The sequence below is a fragment of the Xyrauchen texanus genome, chromosome 30 (assembly GCF_025860055.1).
Source record: "Xyrauchen texanus isolate HMW12.3.18 chromosome 30, RBS_HiC_50CHRs, whole genome shotgun sequence".
NCBI classification, from domain to species: domain Eukaryota; kingdom Metazoa; phylum Chordata; class Actinopteri; order Cypriniformes; family Catostomidae; genus Xyrauchen; species Xyrauchen texanus.
Genome location: NC_068305.1, coordinates 11,536,864 through 11,558,415, shown reverse-complemented (window position 1 = coordinate 11,558,415; position 21,552 = coordinate 11,536,864). Strand labels below are relative to the sequence as shown.

Genomic DNA, 21,552 nt, shown 5'->3' with positions numbered 1-21,552 from the left:
AACTTTAAGTCAGGGATTGTGTATGTGATATTTTAAGTTTAATTGAAAGGAGATGAGCCTGCACTGCAAAAGACTTTGGTGATTGACTTGCATTGCAATGATATTGGTGGAAAATATTCCGCCCTTCTGATCAAGAGCTAAATTGACGATCGCAGTCTGTTTCTTTGATCAAAGAGTTGCGTACTCTTTCAAAACATGCGGAGGGGTCTTCCTTACCGTATAACACCTAAAACACGGAAACCCGGAAAATTCCGTGTTTGGCGGGGAAGCGTTTTTTCATAAAACACGGAAAATTCCGTGTTTGGCGGGGAAAGAGTTAATCAAATGTTAAACTGCCAGAGGTTGAACAGGTGCCATTTGGAATTGAACTAGATGGAGTCTGGCAGCCAAAAGCACTGCAGAATATATATTACCTCAGTGAGTGCATGTAAAACCAGGACACACAGAAATACAATATCTGACCATGTCTTTTCCTTGTCCTTTGTCTCCTTAGATTTATAAGGTCAATTTTTTTCTCAAACCCTGCAAGTGAGCTTGCACTATTCTCTTTCACTTTCTTATGATTTTTGTTGGTGCTCTTAAGGCCAATATGCCAGGACACCCCTGACTTCACCTTAACCAATCATTAACCATTCATAAAAAAGTTGCTAGAAGTTTCTAAATTTTCTAAGACTTGAAACAAGAACAAAGGGCTGTGATTGTGAACAAAAAAGAGTAGTTTGCCTCAGAATTGTGAGGTTTGAATGGAGAGAAGGCAAACAATAGCTTTGAGCTGTGCTGAACAGGGAGCGCTTTGTCTTAAGCACAGAGATAACACATGTCTGGATGGTGGAGAGAAATGAGGCTTCATCATACTGCCAACAATCCATTCTCAGTAATAAAGCTCAGTCAGTAGAGAGGTGTATATGGGTTGGTTGTCGTATCCAAAATTCCTCAAAATCTGAGAATAGTGCAGGAAATTGAAGTGGTTATGCTGTCCAGTTATAAATAACAAATATTCTTCTCCTCCTACAAAAATGATGTTCTATAATGAACCATATCTGATGAAAATGTTCATGGTACAGGAAACTTAATAGAGATTCATAATATCAGAGCAGGAGTATTGGGAAGTAACTAACGCCACCAAACTTTTCACAGACCTTCAGACTGTTCTGACTTGGGTTGCTATGACTTTTCTAACTGATTGGAAATACAGTTTTTGCACAGTGGATGATCAAATCACCAATAGACTTACATTGACTGAATGTCTAAATTAGCTTATCCATCTGTCACTATTATCCATCCAACACTGCATCAGTTAAACTCTTTTATTTTTAAACTCACGTTACAGCCCAATCTCATGAAAAGTTATATGAATTAGTACGATATGTAGACATGCAAATGTGTAATGCGGAAGTGAAAGTTCTGCATTTCAGAGATTGTGTACATGCTTCTTAATGTTATGTCCTTACCCAAACCCCATACCTACAGTCCTAAAACATGATTTGATATGGAAAGTGTATGTCATGTATGACGGAAGAGAGTTGTGTTTTTGAAGGAGATGAGGGAGACTCACCCGATTGGCTGTAGTAAATCTCAACTCAATGATTTCACACAATTTAGCCAACTTGTATGAATCCATACGATTTCTCCATGAGAGTGTGTTTCACATTCCCTAGCATGCTAGCGACCAGATGGAACACCCTAGCAACCGTAAAGCAATACTCATATCACAGTCTGTTTGCTAGCTGGCTGTTTGTAGTACTGTAATGTTTGTATAACCATCAGACCTCAAACTTTTATAGCAATCAAGCCAACATTACAGTTTACTTATCTAGTCAAATGCTGCTGTTTATCAATATGTTTTTGACTTGGTTATATAAATTATGTAAACATTTTTTTTATTAATTTATCTCTTTAAATTTTATGCTTTCACCCTAATGGAGATTCAGATAAATACGGCTCCGATTCCAGTGTTATGTGTGCATCCACATGCCTGCATGGCCGGACCATATTTATGCACGTCGGTGGAGTAATAGCTTAAAATGACCGTAGAATCATTATAGATGGGTTATTCACGTTTGCCTTGTCATGAGTGTGTTTATTATTTACTGGGAGCTTTTTTGACACTTGAAGCACTCAGAAAATCATGTTCACTATTTTTATTAAACATAAATGGCAATAGAAAATATAAACCTATCTAACAGTACATACATGTCACAACATGTCTCCAGACTAACAGATGGTGGCACCAGCACCTGATTTGGTTGCAACAGTGGAAAACTAAGTATTTTTTGTCCTTAAATAAAAATAAATAAAAAATAGTCACATTATTATATATTTTATATTATTTTGTGCTGAAATGCACATTAGAAAATATAGCATTGATTTCGACTTGATGCAACAGTAAAATCTGTAAAATTTTATATACATATAAATATATATACAGGCCTACTTAATTTATATAGGGCTAAATTGATATATTCTGCATGCGATCCTACCGATTAAGTACAGTACGCCAGCGAACATACATTTCTGAAGGCATAGAGTTCAAATCCATGGTGTGCTGAAAATTGGCCCAGTTGCAAGGGAGGGTAGAGTCACATGGGGTATACCTCCTTGTGGTTGCAATTAGTGGTTCTAGCTCTCAATGGGGCGCATGGTAAGCTGTGCGTGGATTGCGGAGAGTGGCATGAGCCTCCACTCACGCACAACGATCCACGTGATAAGATGCGCGAATTGACGGTCTCAGAAGCGGAGGCAACTGAGACTTGTCCTCCACCACCCGGATTGAGGTGACTAACCACACCACCACGGAGACCTAATAAGAACTGGGAATTGGGCATTCCAAATTGGGGAGAAAATGGGATAAAAAAAGAAGAGGTATTTGGTGTGGTCTCCTGCTTCTCTTTTATGTATGTGTACACACTCGTGAATAACCTTTGATGGGCCACTATATGATGATGTCACTGTGAATATGTGCATGTATATGGTGGGGTCCCTTTCACTTCATACAGGTGACTGACTGGTGCTGACAAGTGACAAGTTGCATCATGTATATTAATGAACCATGTGAAATGTCAATAGAAAATAGTGGCACTCATAATTCAGCATATAGGATATAAGAATGCATATAGGGGAAACATTGGATTCACTTATTATGATAAATTTTATATATATATATTCAGTGTAGGTAGCTACATATAGAGTAGCTTGTTGTCTACTAGCTTGTAGCTAACTACTTATTCATAATGGTAGCTTGACTGTAGTTTACCTTCTGTGAATTATGTGTAGCTTGTAGCTTGGAAAACTACAGTTCATAAATAGTTTCCCAACAGAGGAATGTTTTGTGATTGCCATCTGGTATGATTGTGTTTGTGCTGTGCAAGTAGGTAGATTGCATGCAAAATCGATCTATAAATAAACTGTGTAAATGTGTAAGCATGTCTAGTGTTCATTATCTCTTTGTGCTTGCATTTTGCTCTGACAGTCTATAGTCCCTGTTTTGTAGCGAGAGTCTTTGGGCTCTTAGCAGTTGTCCATTGAATTCTTCATTTTTGAGCTCAAAGCATAGGCAGTAGAAAGCATGGAAATCATTAAGAGTTAATGCAGCTCTCTAAATGTTATTAGGCTCCAGGCAACTCATTTCAACCGCTGTCCCTGCAATGAAAATATCCTGAATTCATGTGACAGTTTCATTTTATGACAGCATTCGTCTCTACAAATTAGAGACTGGTGTTCATTCCGTATCTTTCTCAGCACATTCGGTCAGATTTTTTCAAGATGTAAAATCCATCAGCAACTGTCATTAAAAGATGAAATAGGTTAGAGAAGAAAGAGGTTATAATAATATTTTGAACTTTTGAATGTGAATGATTTCACAGAGGAAAAATACAATAATTGGAATGATTCATGTGACAGTAAAGTGCTATATTTTATTAAGAAATTGTGATAATCAGTGCTTATAAGTATTACAGAATGTGAATATGAACATTTAGCTCTTAATCACGTGTTGATATGTTCAATGTTCATATTGCAAAGAAACATTTTATTGGAGGTTTCTCTCCAAAAGCTCACTGTTATGATGCAGGAGGAGGCAGACAAGGGGTTGGATCTCTGCGCGGTCTTTATTATTTAAATAAACAAGAAGACAATGAGTAAAACAAAACACTGGGAACAAATAAAACATCCACGAGGGGATAAACAAAAATGTAAACATTAGAAACAAGAAAACCTCGAAGGAACACGAACTGGGGAAACAAGGCATAAACAGGAACAGCAAAACACGGGAGAAACATACATAACAAACATTCATCAATGTAAAACGAACAACAAGGAGTGGAGAACAAACAGGGTTTATATACACAGACAGGGACAGGGACAGGTTCAGGAGGTGGCCATAGGACAGGGACAGGTTCAGGAGGTGGCCATAGGACAGGGACAGGTTCAGGAGGCCTGGGAGGCGGCCATAGGACAGGTTCAGGAGGCGGCCATAGGACAGGGACAGGTTCAGGAGGTCTGGGAGGCGGCCACAGGGCAGGGACAGGTTCAGGAGGCCTGGGAGGTGGCCATAGGACAGCCATGGGGAACTCTGAGGGTGGAGACAAGGTAGGCGGAGCCGTGTACTGCTCAGCAGACGACGTCGTAGAAGGCTCAGGAGGCGGAGCTGAGGGAGGTTCTGGAGGCTCAGGAGGCGGAGCTGAGGGAGGCCCTGGAGGCTCAGGAGGCGGAGCTGAGGGAGGTTCTGGAGGCTGAGCCGAGGGAGGTGGAGCCCTGGGAGGCTCGAGAGACTCGGGGCAGAGCCCTGGGAGGCTTGAGAGGCGGAGCCCTGGGAGGCTCGAGAGACTCGGGGGGCGGAGCCCTGGGAGGCTCGAGAGACTCGGGGGCGGAGCCCTGGGAGGCTCGAGAGACGGAGTCCTGGAAGACTCGGGAGGCGGAGCCCTGGAAGGCTGGAGAGGCGGAGCCCTGGGAGGCTCGAAAGACGGAGCCCTGGGAGGCTGGAGAGGCTCGAGAGGCGGAGCCCTGGGAGGCTCGAGAGACTTGAGAGGCGGAGCACTGGGAGGCTCAAGAGACTTGAGAGGCGGAGCCCTGGGAGGCTCGAGAGGCGGAGCCCTGGGAGGCTGGAGAGGCTCGAGAGGAGGAGCCCTGGGAGGCTCGAGAGACTAGAGAGGCGGAGCCCTGGGAGGCTCAAGAGGAGGAGTCCTAGGAGGCTCGAGAGGAGGAGCCCTGGAAGACTCGAGAGGCGGAGCCCTGGGAGGCTCGAGAGACTTGAGAGGCGGAGCCCTGGTAGGCTCGGGAGGCGGAGCCCTAGAAGGCTCGAGGGGCGCTGGCTCTTGGACGATCGAGGCTACTGGCGCTGGCTCATGGACGGCCAAGGCTACAGGCGCTGGCTCAGGGACGGTCGAGGCTACAAGCGCTGGCTCAGGGACGGTCGAGGCTACAGGCGCAGGCTCAGGGACGGTCGAGGCTACAGGCGCTGGCTCAGGGACGGTCGAGGCTGTAGGCACTGGCTCGCAGACCGGGGCAGGCATTGGCTCTGGCTCGCAGACCTGGGCAAGCGTTGGCTCAGGCTCGCAGACCGGGGCAGGCGTTGGCTCTGGCTCACACACCGAGGCAGGCGTTGGCTCAGGCTCGCAGACCGGGGCAGGCGTGGGCTCAGGCTCGCAGACCGGGGCAGGCGTGGGCTCAGGCTCGCTGACCGTGGCTGGCGTGGGCTCAGGCTCGCTGACCGGAACAGAAGTTGGCTCTGGCTCGCAGACCAGGGCAGACGTAGGCTGGGAGGTGGAAGCCCTTCTTCTCCTCCTCCTCCGGGCGGACAAGTGGGCCGTGATGGCTCGTTGACGGTGACAGGCGTGGGGGTTGGCTCGCTGACAGGTGAGGCGGGCGCGACAGGAAGAGCCATGGGCGACTGGAGAGTCTCCGCGGTGGGAGGAGAGGTAGGGCCCTCCTCAGCAACGCCCACAGTGAACGGCGAGCCACTCACCCGTAAGGTCGTCTCCAGGAAGTCACGGAGAGTCCAACCGCGCGTCGCCTGCGGCAACCACTCCTTCAGTGTGCCGTTCAGATTGCCCCTGAAGAAAGCCACAAGGGAGGAGTCTGGGAAGTCCGCGATATTCGCCAGCTCGAGGAAGTCGCGGATGTGGTCTTCCACAGGTCGGTTCTCTTGCTTCAGGCAAAGCAGCTGGTAGTTGGCCTGTTGGACCGCTAGATCCATCGTTTGGTCGTTCGTTCTTTTATGATGCAGGAGGAGGCAGACAAGGGGTTGGATCTATGCGCGGTCTTTATTATTTAAATAAACAAGAAGACAACGAGTAAAACAAAACACTGGGAACAAATAAAACATCCACGAGGGGATAAACAAAAATGTAAACATTAGAAACAAGAAAACCTCGAAGGAACACGAACTGGGGAAACAAGGCATAAACAGGAACAGCAAAACACGGGAGAAACATACATAACAAACATTCATCAATGTAAAACGAACAACAAGGAGTGGAGAACAAACAGGGTTTATATACACAGACACAGGAGGAACACAAACGACAAACAGGTGCAAAAAATGACACAATGATGGCAGTGATGAGAACCGGGAATTGTGGGAAGTGTAGTTTTTTTAGACAAAGACAAGTGAAACATGGGGCAGACAACAAGGGAATTGTGACATAACCCCCTCCCTAAGGAGTGGCTTTCAGACGCTCCTGAAAAAGGAAAAATGAAAAAAGGAATACCCAAAAAAAATAAAAGGGAACCGAGATCGTCCAAGGAGTGAGAGGGGGCAGGCAGACCAAAGAGGGCACCAGGGGCAGACAAACAGACCAAGGGGGCACAAGGGGCAGACAGACAGACCAAGGGGGCACAAGGGGCAGGCAGGAAGTCCAAGGGGGCACAGAGGGCAGGCAGGAAGTCCAAGGGGCAGGGACAGGTTCAGGAGGCCTGGGAGGTGGCCGCAGAACAGGGACAGGTTCAGGAGGCCTGGGAGGCGGCCATAGGACAGGTTCAGGAGGCGGCCATAGGACAGGGACAGGTTCAGGAGGTCTGGGAGGCGGCCACAGGGCAGGGACAGGTTCAGGAGGCCTGGGAGGCGGCCATAGGACAGGTTCAGGAGGTGGCCATAGGACAGGGACAGGTTCAGGAGGTCTGGGAGGTGGCCACAGGGCAGGGACAGGTTCAGGAGGCCTGGGAGGTGGCCATAGGACAGCCATGGGGAACTCTGAGGGTGGAGACGAGGTAGGCAGAGCCGTGGACTGCTCAGCAGACCACGTCGTAGAAGGCTCAGGAGGCAGAGCTGAGGGAGGTTCTGGAGGGTCAGGAGGCAGAGCTGAGGGAGGCCCTGGAGGCTCAGGAGGTGGAGCTGAGGGAGGTTCTGGAGGCTGAGCCAAGGGAGGTGGAGCCCTGGGAGGCTCGAGAGAATCGGGGGGCGGAGCCCTGGGAGGCTCGAGAGACTCGGGGGCGGAGCCCTGGGAGGCTCGAGAGGCGGAGCTCTGGGAGGCTCGAGAGGCGGAGCCCTGGGAGGCTCGAGAGGCGGAGCCCTGGGAGGCTGGAGAGGAGCAGCCCTGGGAGGCTCGAGAGACTCGGGGGCGGAGCCCTGGAAGGCTCGAGAGGCTCGAGAGGTGGAGCCCTGGAAGTCTCGAGAGACTTGAGAGGCACAGCCCTGGGAGGCTCGAGAGGAGGAGCCCTGGGAGGCTCGAGAGACGGAGTCCTGGAAGACTCGGGAGGCGGAGCCCTGGAAGGCTGGAGAGGCGGAGCCCTGGGAGGCTCGAGAGGCGGAGCCCTGGGAGGCTGGAGAGGCTCGAGAGGCTCGAGAGGCGGAGCCCTGGGAGGCTCGAGAGACTTGAGAGGCGGAGCCCTGGGAGGCTCGAGAGGAGGAGTCCTAGGAGGCTCGAGAGGAGGAGCCCTGGAAGACTCGAAAGGTGGAGCCCTGGGAGGCTCGAGAGACTTGAGAGGTGGAGCCCTGGTAGGCTCGGGAGGCGGAGCCCTAGAAGGCTCGAGGGGTGCTGGCTCTGGGACGGTCATGGCTACTGGCGCTGGCTCATGGACGATCGAGGCTACTGGCGCTGGCTCTTGGACGATCGAGGCTACTGGCGCTGGCTCTTGGACGGCCGAGGCTGCTGGCTCAGGGACGGTCGAGGCTACAGGCGCAGGCTCAGGGACGGTCGAGGCTACAGGCGCTGGCTCAGGGACGGTCGAGGCTGTAGGCACTGGCTCGCAGACCGGGGCAGGCGTTGGCTCTGGCTCGCAGACCTGGGCAGGCATTGGCTCAGGCTCACAGACCGGGGCAGGTGTGGGCTCAGGCTCGCTGACCGTGGCTGGCGTGGGCTCAGGCTCGCTGACCGTGGCTGGCGTGGGCTCAGGCTCGCTGACCGGAACAGACGTTGGCTCTGGCTCGCAGACCGGGGCAGACGTAGGCTGGGAGGCGGAAGCCCTTCTTCTCCTCCTCCTCCGGGCGGACAAAGTGGGCCGTGCTGGCTCGTTGACGGCGATAGGCGTGGGGGTTGGCTCACTGACAGGTGTGGTGGGCACGACAGGAAGAGCCATGGATGACTGGAGAGTCTCCACGGTTGGAGGAGTGGTAGGGCCCTCCTCAGCAATGCCCACAGTGAACGGCGAGCCACTCACCTGTAAGGTCGTCTGCAGGAAGTCGCGGAGAGTCCAACCGCGCGTCGCCTGCGGCAACCACTCCTTCAGTGCGGCGTTCAGATTGCCCCTGAAGAAAGCCACAAGGGAGGAATCTGGGTAGTCCGCGATATTCGCCAGCTCGAGGAAGTCGCAGATGTGGTCTTCCACAGGTCGGTCCTCTTGCTTCAGGCAAAGCAGCTGTAGTTGGCCTGTTGGACCGCTAGATCCATCGTTTGGTCGTTCGTTCTTTTATGATGCAGGAGGAGGCAGACAAAGGGTTGGATCTATGCGCGGTCTTTATTATTTAAATAAACAAGAAGACAACGAGTAAAACAAAACACTGGGAACAAATAAAACATCCACGAGGGGATAAACAAAAATGTAAACATTAGAAACAAGAAAACCTCGAAGGAACACGAACTGGGGAAACAAGGCATAAACAGGAACAGCAAAACACGGGAGAAACATCCATAACAAACATTCATCAATGTAAAACAAACAACAAGGAGTGGAGAACAAACAGGGTTTATATACACAGACACAGGAGGAACACAAAAGACAAACAGGTGCAAACAATGACACAATGATGGCAGTGATGAGAACCGGGAATTGTGGGAAGTGTAGTTTTTTAGACAAAGACAAGTGAAACATGGGGCAGACAACAAGGGAATCGTGACACTCACGAGACCTAATGAAGTTGAGGGCTGGAATGTCGCACGCCAGGGCTGGAATGTCGCACGCCCGGTCCCCAATCGGCCTGATGGGGCGCGCGAGGGATAAAGGCGGCCGGTTACAACGGTTTGAGAGAGAGAATTACGGTCATGTCCGTCATGTTTGTTTTTTGGTTTAAATTATGTCATTAAATGACTATTTATATTGACAAGCCGGTTCTCGCCTCCTCCTTGCCCATCTTAACCCCCTTACAGTGGTGCCGAAACACAGGAAGGAGGGGGATGCCCGTCGCAGAGTCCTCGACACTGCCATCCACCCATGGGAGCGCCGCTGCCATCTGCCGGGTGACGGAGTATCCCGACCGCCGGACGTGGGGAACGGCCGCCGTCCGCGGGGCGAGTGGGGACTGGATTCCCCGACCGCCTGGAGCGAGGGAGCCACTGCCAGGGGACTGCAGAAGACCGCCGTCCATGAGGGGAGGATGGAAGCAACTCCCCGACCGCCTGGAGCGGTAGCAAAGCACGCCAATCCCCAGGGAAAGAGGGAGGAGTGTGGAGCGGAGGGGGGCGGGGCCGGGCTGGAATGTCGCACGCCCGATCCCCAATCGGCCTGATGGTTCTCGCCGGTTTGCGCCGGTTCTCGCCTCCTCCTTGCCCATCTTAACCCCCTTACATTGACTAATATAATAATAAAATGCATTAGGAGAAATAAAAAATAGACATAAATTAGATGTTTTTTTGGTATAAATGAGAGTATCGAACTATAAAATAAATATGTAAAGCATACCTCAGATAATTTTATTAGAAATGTTTGAGTTCATATTGAAATATCTGACTTTTATTATTTTGATGGCAGAATTTGGTATTTTGGCAAAACTAAGCAAACTGTAAGACATTGTTGAAATCACTTCTGAGACTCTTTCTGACAGAGGAGAATTTTAGGAGAAACATCTGATAAGCAGGTGACTTATGCAATAGTCTCAATTTGGTCTCTATTTAATCGCATTAGTGCCAAGGAGAAACAATTGAAAAATAAAATCCTTTTCTTCTGGATGTTACTTTTTGATGTCAACTTTCTTACAGCAGGAATAGTAAAAATTCATAAGAAAAAAATATATTTTAAATTCTCTGACATCCAGTCCAATCTCATCAATAGTGTTTATGTGTATGATTGTGTTTTTAATAAAAAATTAATGAATAATAATAAAAAGTCGTTTTTTCTGCTTATCGATTGATGGAGTTGTTCTGCCAGTGATATGCAGCTGGTATAATTCAGTATCGATTACTACCCAGTTGGCTCTGTCTTACACAGAATACAATAATAAGCCAATCGCACATTAGATTCGTATGTACAAAACATCTGAAATTAGCTCTAAAAATGTTCTGTTGTTGTTGTATTTAGTGGAAATTGATCTACGTAAGTTTAATGCTGTCACCCTAATTGAGGTCATTTATTTAAAAGCCCAGTCATTTATTTATTTTTTGTGAAAGATACATTATTAATTTATATATCATATCATAAATAGTTATATATTTATGTTATTGCCCCTTAATTTGTTTTAATGCAACTTATACAGTATCTTGTAGTGTAGATAACTACTTTATCAAAAGAGTAGCTTGACCGCCTGCTTTATATTGCTTTTAGCTTGGCAAACTAAAGTTTTTTTTTATTATTGTTCATTATCTCTTTATGTTCTTATTTGTGCACTCCATTCTGGAGTGCCTATTTGGTAGCGTGAGTAGCATTTGGTTGGGTCAAATAAGTTCTGAATCTAAAATGAAAAAATGCCTTTCATTCTTCCACTTCACTCTGGTCCTCCGATCTTAATGTAAGTCTGGTTGTTGAACCACAATTTAACCATTCTATAGTGTTGTTGCCTTTAGCAATGTGTTTTCAAAACTGACAAAGTGCACAGCAGCCTGAAATACTTAAAGTATTTGGACCATTAAGCCACACTGCATTATGTACAAAATATCAAACCAAGTTTCATATATAAAAAAACAAAAACAAAAAAAAACTTTAAACAAGTCTTCAAATTATAAAACAATATAATAGATTGGGGAGACTGAATCCATTGCTGTACAGCGAAGTTGTTACAATGCCTATATCTTAGTACATTTATTTCAGAACCCTCTATCTTTCCTATAAACGAATATTTCAACGTCATAATACTTGTGCTATAGATCTTGGGTAAACAAGTGAACAGAATCTAACCACAGGTAAGGGTCAACTATACAGTATTATAATAAATGAAAATTTGAACTATGTTATAAAGGCAAGGGTTGTATTCTTTAATGTCAGGATGGGGCATGTTTTGACATTTTAGTGGGGCAGGTTGTCACAGGTGTTTTAAATGTCATAAATGTATATATTCTTTGTGTAATTTTGGAATGTTACCTTTTTTTTCTCCATTTTTGTTGTTTGATGTGATGGGGGAATGCCCCGTTGTTGGGGCACATTGTCACAAAATTCAACATGTGTTCATTTCTTAAAAACATTTTATTTTGCAAATGCAGTTTTTGCCTTCAGAAAATGCTTTGAATATGTGTTAGAAGCATATTAGGGATTTATATGGATTCAGTCATGAATGAAATGACACATTATTAAAAAATGATGGATGATTCTGAGTGCTGCGTTCTGATTTGCTGTCTTTGATATTGTTTATAAACTCATGATGGTTCACTGGTAGCCACTCATGCAGTTAAATTTGTCATCTTTCTTAATTCACAGCACCCCTTACCCCATCACAACTTGTTCATTTTTGTCACCAGTTGACATAGTGAAGCAGAACAAGGATTCGTCTGTGTATATGTGCATATCTGTAAGTGTGTGCACTTGTTTGAAAGGTTTTCCACCCCAAACCATAGCACAGGTGTGTATGTCAGGCTGAATAGAGAGCGGAGAGAAAAGAGGCTGTCTCTGGGTTCTTTGTGATATTTTTACTCTGGTGCTGAGGTTCTTTTTGTCAAAGCACAGTGGAGGCTGTCAGATGCTTTACTGCCTCATGCTGGTTTTGATCAGCTCTGAAACAGCACAGACACATCTCTGGGAATAGTCAACAGTGTTGTTCACATTCACTCTTTAATCCTGAACACGAAACATGTCTTCTGATACTTTCTTGTGAAGGTTGTGTAAATTACAGCTTTGTAATTTGTCAATCCCTGAAAAGGGCCAATTTTGGGACTGAGGGCAATTAGAAAGTTTTCTACTGTGAAGTGTGAAGTGAAGTACTTTCAGTGAATTGTCAAATTTGGCTTGTTGACAGACTATAATATAAACGTTTTTAAGTGCTATTGTTTTGTAAGAATTAAAATTTCTTCACAAAAATGTAGAAACCCATTTCTTGTCATTACCATTGTTTTAGAGAACAACATCTTCAGATTCTAAGCGGGGACTTTATTTGGTTCAATTGTATGCACAGGAATAAAAGCATGTAATGGAGGTTTATTTCCATTTCCTTGATAATCTTGATATACATCAGTATTTATTTAGGAGAGTAATGATTTATAAAGCATTAGTATTGTGTAGACATAGCAAGATCTTAAATGAGTTTTAGTTACTTTGAATTTTTGCCTAAATAGATAACTAGAAAGCTATAAATGTCATAATCAAAACTCTCCCTTTTAATCAATTGAAAAGCATTCACCCTGCTTCTTTAACAGAGTATTGGCACATGGGTTTTTATAAAGTGACTTACTGTACAGTGCATTTAAGGTACATATTTTACCAGTATGTATATTTGCTGGTAATCGAACCCACAATCTTTGTGTTGGTATTGCTATGCTCTATAAATTAAGCTACAGGAACTAAGCAAGACTGTAAACCATTGTTGGGGAAGCTATTTTGAAACTGTAGCCTCCTAAGCTACAAGTTACTCATAAGATACTCACTTACATAGTTAAACTACATTCAAGCATTTCTAATTAAAGAATTCAATAATATCACCTGTGATAGACTATACTTAATTAAGATGACAATCCCTTACTAAATTTAACCATAGATTTACAACATTAACTAGAGTTTAACCATGGTGTTTGTAAAAAAAAAAACATAGTAACCACAAAAAGAGCTATGGCTACTGCAGTTTTGGTTACTACAAAATTAACAGGTTTTGAAATTAAATTTTCAACTCACCGGCTACTGTGGCTAGGAATTTCTAAGGTCACTAGCAATTCAGCATTTTCACAAAAAGCAATAAAGTTAACAGGATACTGTAACTGCATGCATTTGCTTGGACTTTTTATTTGAACAAGAATGATAGTTTAGCAGGACACAGGCCTAATGATTTAAGTCATATTTAGGATATCTGAAAGCAAAAGTGGCCATTTAGAACAGGAGTAGGATAGAACAGGTCAATCATTTTTTCATCATTCGTGGAAGTTTTAACCCCTTCATTAAATTGACCATTGTTCTACCATTGTTAAACAAAGGCATTTGTAACGATAAGGCCATTAACACAGGTAAGACAATGATGGCTGCTCTTTACTGTGGTTAGGTTAGAACTGATAGTCTTTTTTTTTAAATAAACTATAGTATTCGTTAAAAAAATATAATTAAAATAAAATAATAGTCTTTTAGGATTTTTAGGAACCTAAGGGATCCTTTAAGAACCTTTAACTACAATTTTCACAGTTGTAATAAAAATAAAGTCTAAACGGGCACTTTTACATCATCTTACATCATCAGTAAGAATTATGATGTGTATTTGTCTCATCTTTACCCCATCAGTGCTGTTGATAATGTAGGGGCTGCCTATACATTTGAGAGTTTTTACTTTCTCCAGAGATTTATATTACAATGTTCTCAGTAGAATTCAAATGGGTCACATAAGTTTTGTGCTCTCCGCTGGCCACCGCGATATTGAATAAAGTCTGACTGAATCAATCAAGTTTTTGTTCTGCTCTGTCTGAGCTCTGGCGATCTTATCTCTGGAGCACACAGATGTGCTTTGCACATGGTCATGCAAAAGCATTCTTCATATGCCCAGCACTGATGCTGGAAAAACCCTGAAAATGTCCTCTGCTAAAGTGACTAGTAAGACTGATGGAGTTACCTGCCACTGCCTATTTTTACCTGCATTTGGTGGGTTGGTTGTTGATAATTTCAAACCCTGAATATTAACCCTCATGGACATGTCAGTCTACCACAACACATACACAGTGTGGACAACCACTTCCCTATGGAAAGCGGCCCAGGCCCACACTGGCCCACTTGTGGCTACACTCCATTCTTTCTGGAAGTTCATAAAGAACTCACAAAAACCTGGTGTGAGCCCTACTCTTCACGCACCCAGCTCAGAGGGATGGCCGTTCTCACCTCTGTGGATCACGCAGAGGAGAAGCGTTACTTGAGCTTCCCCCTGTGGAACAGGCGGTGGCAGCGAACTCTGAAATGGGATGGAAATCTCACCCCGCACATCCCTACAAACCATGTTAACTGAAGTCTGCACTGTCTGGAAGGGCGTACATAGCAGTGGATCAGCATGGTGGTGCTCCAGGTTTTCCAAGCCAAACTCCTCAAAAATATGGATGAGCAAGGCCCCGATACAGAAGCATTTAAGGAGCTTCGAACTGCAACAGTCTTGACGCTACATGCTACAGAACATAGGCTACCGTGCAAGCCACCGGGAATGCGATGGGCAATTTGGTAGTCCTGGATAACCATATATGGCTCACAGAAATGAGTGTCGCAGAAAAGGTTACCCTCCTCAACACTCCAGTGCCACCTGAAAGCCTCTTCGGCAATGCCACAGAGGGCTTCTTTGAACAATTCATGGCTGCTCTGAAGCATGGCTGCTCTCGGCCCACTCACACTCTACCTCCGGTCAGCGGCCATCAAAGAATATTTTTTTTTACACTTTTGCTGCCCAAGAGCTGCCTAAAGCTGCCACTGAGCCAGCAGTAAAGTCGCATAAGCCATGGCCCAAGAAAAGGCACCAGCCATTCCAGCACAAGCCACGTGGCAAAACAAAAAAAACCCAGGACAGCAGAAGCATTGAGGATCCCAGAGCCTGCCATTCTTCACGGCCCGAACCCAAAGAAGGCTTGAGTCAAGACACATAGTGTTTCTTCCCTCCTCCCCACCACAGTTTGTCGGGAATGGGTTTTTGTTCTAAATGCTGCTTATGTGCATACTTTTCAAACAAATTATGTTCTTGCAAAAATGAAAAAAATCACCCGTTGTAAAACACAGGATGTTCACATATTCTCAATAAAGTGCATTTTCCTCTTCATATTACTCACACACACTATGATCACACTATGATGGCAAGCTCTCACGGGCATATCAAATTGGGTGTTGAACACTATAGAGCACGGTTACACGATTCTGTTTGTACACGACCACCTTGCTTCAACGCGTTCTGCAATCTGTGGACCCACCTCAAAATGTACCGATATTGCGCACAGAAATTCACAATCTCCTCGAAAAAATACACGATAGAGACTGTTCCGAGCAGCGACCCACACCCTGGTGTTTACAGCCACTATTTTCTTGATCCAAAGAAGGGTGGCTGGCTTCGACCAATTCTAGATCTAATATGCTTGAATTGTATGTTTGCAAAGCACCCATTCAAGATGTTAACTCAGAAACAGATCTTATCGCACATCCGTCCAGTAGACTGGTTTATGTCAGTAGACCTGAAGGATGTGTTCTTTCATGTAACAATTGCGCCACGTCACAGGTGGTTTTTGTGATTCTCCTTCGAGGGAACTGTGTATCAATTTAAAGTCCGTCCTTACGGTCTGTCTCTGGCTCCCCGCATGTTCTCGAAATGTATTGATGTGGCACTCACCCCACTGAAGATGAGCAGTGTGCGTGTTTTGAATTACCTTGAAGATTGGCTTTTACTAGCCCAATCAGAGACTATGCTGAGCGAAAACAGAGACGTGTTGCTTTGCCATATGAAAAGCCTGGGTCTGAATTTTAACTGGGCGAAAAGAACACTTCCCCCAGCCCACAAATGTCCTTTTTAGGGGTTCAGCCAAACTCTGTGAGTATGTGTGTGCACCTCATGAGCAACTGTATTCAGGCCTTTCCTCAGTGTTTGTCTCAGTTCAATCTGGGGAAAACATGTCCACTGAAGACTTCTCAGAAAATACTGGGTTTTGTGGCAGCAGAATCCACCATCATACCGTTAGGTCTGTTACACATACCTCTCCAGGATTGGCTCAGACGACATGTACCACAACAAACATGTACCACAACATACCTGGCACCACGGGTGCATGCACATTCAAGGAACTTGCCACTGTCTGGCTGCTTTTACTCCTTGGACAGTTCCGGCTTTCTATCAACAAGAGGTCATGCTGGGACAAGTATTCAGATGAAAAGTGGTGACCACAGACGTCTAACACGGGATATGGTGTGTGATGGCCAGCCAGCTTTTTGCATCTGGACAGGTCAGAGATGAGCATGGCACATCAATTGCCTAGAACTACTGGCTGTATTTCTAGCCCTCTAGATGTTCCATTCCGACATTGCTAATCACCACGTCCTAATTAATTCAGACAACATGATGGTGGTGGCGTACATAAATCGCCAGGACAGAGTCAACTCACCACAATTGATGAGCATGACAAAACGCCTCTTCCAATGGAGCGGGCGTCATCTCCTTTATCTACGCGCAACATAAGTCCCAGGCCACCTGAATCACGAAGCAGACCTGTTATCACTCCATAGAGTGCTATCAAGGGAGTGGAGGTTTCACCCTCAGAGTGTTCTGAGGATTTGGGAAATAATCTGCAAAGCAGAAGTCAACCTACTTGCCTCTGCAGAGAACACCCATTTCCCTCTTTGGTATTCCATGTCCCAAGCCCCGCTGGGAGTGTACGTGATGGCCCACAAATGGCCCATGAAACGTAAATATGTGATCAACTCAGTGCACCTTTTTCACTCTGTCATCAGCAAAATCATCAAAGACGAGGAAACAGTTCTGTTAGTTGTGTCAAAATGGCCCAACCTGTTCTGGTCTCCAGAGATGATAGAATTATTGAACAGCCCCCCATGGGAAATACCACTGAGGAGGTCCCTTGCTCTTCACGTAGCGAAGACCCAGTCAATTACTCCATAGCTGAAATTCTTATATTCCTTCAAGAGTGGTTAGACGCTGGTCTTACCCCATCAACATTTAAGTTCTAAGTAGTGACTATCTCTGCATTTCATGCCCCAGAGGCGGATTCGTCTATAGGCAGACATGATCTGATCATAAAATTCCTCAGTGGAGCAAGGCAGTTGAACCTCTCTCGTCCCACTATGGTGTCTACTTGGGACCTAAATTTAGTGCTCAATGTACTCACAAGCTCCGTGTTTGAACCACCGGAAACTGTCGAGTTGCGTATCATATAATGAAAGATCGCACTTCTGTTAGACCTGGCCTCATTTAAATGGGTGGGTGACTTGCAGGCACTGCTAACTGACAGCTCATGTCTTGAGTTTGGACCTGATCCTCAAAAGCCAGGATTAAACCTAGAAAAGGCTACATGCCTAAGATTTTATCAACACCCCTCAGGTGGTCCGTTTGCAAGCCTTCTATCCCCCACCATTTAATTCAGTCTAGAAACAGTCTATGCATTTGTTATGCCCTGTGCATGCATTATACACATAGGTTGAATGTTTTTGGCTGTTGGATTAGCTCTTTATTTGCTATGGAGGCATGTCCATCTCCAAACAAAGGTTCTCAGACTGGATTGTAGATGCTTTCGCCCTCGCATATGAATCACAAGGCATAAAATGCTGTATCGGGGTCAAAGCCCATTCAGCTAGAGGCATGTCATCCTCATGGGCATGGACAAATGGCATGTCCCTACAGGACATTTGGCAGCAGGATGGTCCTCACATAATACGATTGTGAGGTTTTACAACCTGAATGTGACTTCCATTTCTTCCTCTCTGTTTAGAGCATTTTTTTTATATCCAGTAAATTAAGCCAGGAACACTCTGTTATGGTTAGGCTGTCACTTGTAATTATCACAGTCTCTAATATGTAAGCTGTGGTTATAAGACCCCTCTAAAAAGTCACAAGCCACTCCTTATAAGCATAAAATCTACTTTCCAAACGTGGTTAAAAAGGGTTAAAATGACACTAAATTTATCTTTATAAAATCCCCAAATTATATTTATTCCCAACAGGTATTCCCACTTGGGTTAGTCATTTATATATACACATATAATTTATCCACGTATCCAAATGTGTGCCTAGGGGGTGGAGCTCTAATGCCATTGTGAATCAGAAAGATTGGTGGTATTGTACAAGGGTTCAACTAGGTCGTTGAGGACAGTATTTCCCCCATAGCAATGTCTCGTTCCCTTCATTTCAGGTAACCGAGTGTATTGAAAGCGAGTTTGTGATATTTTCCCAATTTTAACCCCTAGCCCAAACACCATACCTAAACCTAACCATAAAGTTGAACCATGATTCTAATTGAAACATACATTGTGTGAACCATGGAAGAAAGGAAATATTAGGGTTTAGAAGGAGACAAGGATGTGATTGGTTTGTCTAAAAGTCAATATGATGTCATACGATTTCACCATTTCATACTAATTAGTAAGAATTGTCATAAAACTATGTCACATATAACATGCTTCATGTCTACAGAACCATATCATGATAGAGATCCCAGTGTTGCCAATACAGTAGCATTGAATAATTTGGTTCTGTGGCCATCTGTGCTCTTAACTGACCTTTTTCCTCCTCTTCTTCATCATCAGATCCCTGTGATGACAGGAGCTTTCATGGACTCGTCGCCTCATGATGACTACAGCGCAGATCACTCTCTCTTCAACTCCTCTGCTAGTGTCCACGCCGCTGCTCTGGCAGCTCACAACCAACAGGAGGAGCAGCAGCCCATGTCCCGGGATGCCATCTGGCTGTGGATCGCCATCACCGCCACCATCGGAAATATCATAGTGGTGGGCGTGGTCTATGCCTTCACGTTCTGAACTCTTGAACAGACTACCTGAGCTTTAGAGTCATTCTGCTTTGAGTCCCCAAAGTATAGGGCCCCCTGGGCCCACATAAGATTAACAATGTGTGCTGTCTTTCAAGAAAACAAATGTAAAAGGTGTTAGTTGTTTATTCATTTTTTTTTTTTACGCAGAATGGTATCTAGAAACTCCTGAAATTATTTTTGATTCATTGCAATTTTCACGTTAAAAAACTTTGAATTAGATCGTTTAATGATAGACAGTGTAATGAGAGAATAAGTCAGAACTACTGATTTATTTTTTGCTGAGTGACCAATACTGCCAGTCTTTTGCCAAATATTTTGTAAATGGTTTTGCTTTTAGTATGTAATGACAGATGCTGTAATTAAGCTTAAACCCTCCTATTGTCTTTGGGGTCAATTTGACCCCATTCAATGTTTAGCATCTCTAAATACATGATTGACATAATTTTTTTTCATCATCATTTATCTTATTTAATGACTTTTCCTAATTTAATTGGGACAACTGGGTAAAAATAAAATTAACATAATATGTTTTCAATGTCCTGTACACATTTTTTAGCATCAGTGTTCAATGTTCTAGGCTGTTTTAGCTGTATACAACATAAGAAATATAAAAATTTTACATACATTTGTTTTGGTTGTTTTGGATGATATTGAAGTCACTATAACATGCAATTTTATAATCTTCAAAAAACTTCCCTCTGCTTTAGGGCCCTGACCTAACGTAACTGTAGAACCACTATTTCACATGACATGGGCGAGAGGAAAACATAATTCCCATGAGAACTTTGTTATTTCCCGCACTGTGGTGGAGGGGAAAACATAATTTTCGTGAGGACATTGATAATTCGCCCAACATAGGGGAGGATAAAACATACAAAGGCTTGCACAGCAGCCTTCTAAACCATTTTTCTTGGTGCTCTGTGAGCTCTCTCTTTATGCTCTCTCTCAACTGAAAATTACCTCTAATTCAATGAGGTTTTGTCACAGTTCTTAGACAGTGAAAGTGACATTGAGGAGAATATGTCTGAGACAGAGGATAAAGTTTAGGAGGACCCTGACTATGAGGCATCCTTCTCTGATAAGAATGAGACTCTTAGTGTTGACCCTCCTGTTGTCTCTCAACCACCAGCAAACACATTACCTTCCAAAAATTGAAGTTAGTATGGTCCCTCTCCCCACTTGAACGACAGGGTAGACTTAGTGCTGCAAATGTCGTCAGAATGGTTCCAGGCCCCACCAGATACACTGTAAGCCATGTCCAAGACATAAAATCAGCATTTGAGCTTTTCGTAATACCATCATTCGAAAAGCATATACTTGAGATGGCAAACTTAGAGGGGAGGCGCGGGTATGGGGACACTTGCGAGCCTACTTTGGGTTGCTCATTTTGGCAGGAGTGTACAGGTCAAATGGAGGGGTTGATAATCTGGACATGGTCACAGTCACGTACAGCTGCCAGCGGATTGCCTGTTGGCCTCTTGTCATTTTTTTCAACATCATTGATGTGAGAGCCTACAATGCCTTTGTATTATGGAGCGAAATAAATAAGGATTGGAACAGCGGAAAACTGAGTTGAAGGAGGATTTTCCTGGAGCAGCTGGGATACGTGCTAGTGAAAACTCATATCAAAAGAAGACGGGGTCTTCCAAGAGTATAAACAGCTGCTGCAACTGTTATGAAGGATATCCAAATGGAGACACACACCCAAGTGGTTCAAAATCCAGGCAGGAAACATGGCAGGTGCCAGGTCTGTCCCAACAGAAATGGCTCCAAGACCAGCAACACCTGTGTGAAATGCAAGAAATGCATCTGCAAGGAGCGCACACACACTCTCTGCACATCATGTGCACAGAAGTGCAGACAAAAGGCTGGACTGTACCTTCTGGTGGGCTGTAGGAAAAATAATATGCTGTTCATATTCTGTCTATGCTGTTCTTATTCTTTAAAACTAATTTTAGTGACTACGTAACTTAGTTTTTTTTACTATCTCACACATTCATAGCACTTACAGTAGCATAGAACAATCCCTGACACAAAGCTCAGATTTACTTTTTATTGATTTATTTGTCAATAAAGAACTGTTATGTGTTCCTTACAGATGTTCTGAGGATGATGATGATGTTCTGTTTTGCAAATAAAATCCTTCTAAATGTTTGAAATTGTGTTTTTTTTCCTGGGGTCAAATTTACTTCAAACATATGCCATATCCTTGATAACAGCAATTGTTTGTAAAAATGTTTGGATAAAGATTGTTTAGTAAATTTGAGGATAACAGGAGGGTTAAAAGATTAGAGAGCAAACACTACTCTCAAAATCATCCAACTACCTATTT

General features: G+C 44.5%; 1 protein-coding gene across 1 annotated transcript in view; it reads left to right on the top strand.

Moving 5' to 3' along the window:
• The window catches only part of LOC127623797 (uncharacterized protein C14orf132-like), a 55,725-nt gene extending 34,427 nt beyond the window's left edge, over positions 1–21,298 (top strand). Inside the window, exon 2 of the mRNA XM_052098316.1 lies at positions 18,979–21,298. Within this exon, the coding sequence (XP_051954276.1) occupies positions 18,979–19,209 (231 nt within the window). The 3' untranslated portion in view covers positions 19,210–21,298. The remainder of the gene's footprint in view (positions 1–18,978) is intronic.
• The last annotated feature ends 254 nt before the right edge of the window (positions 21,299–21,552 follow it).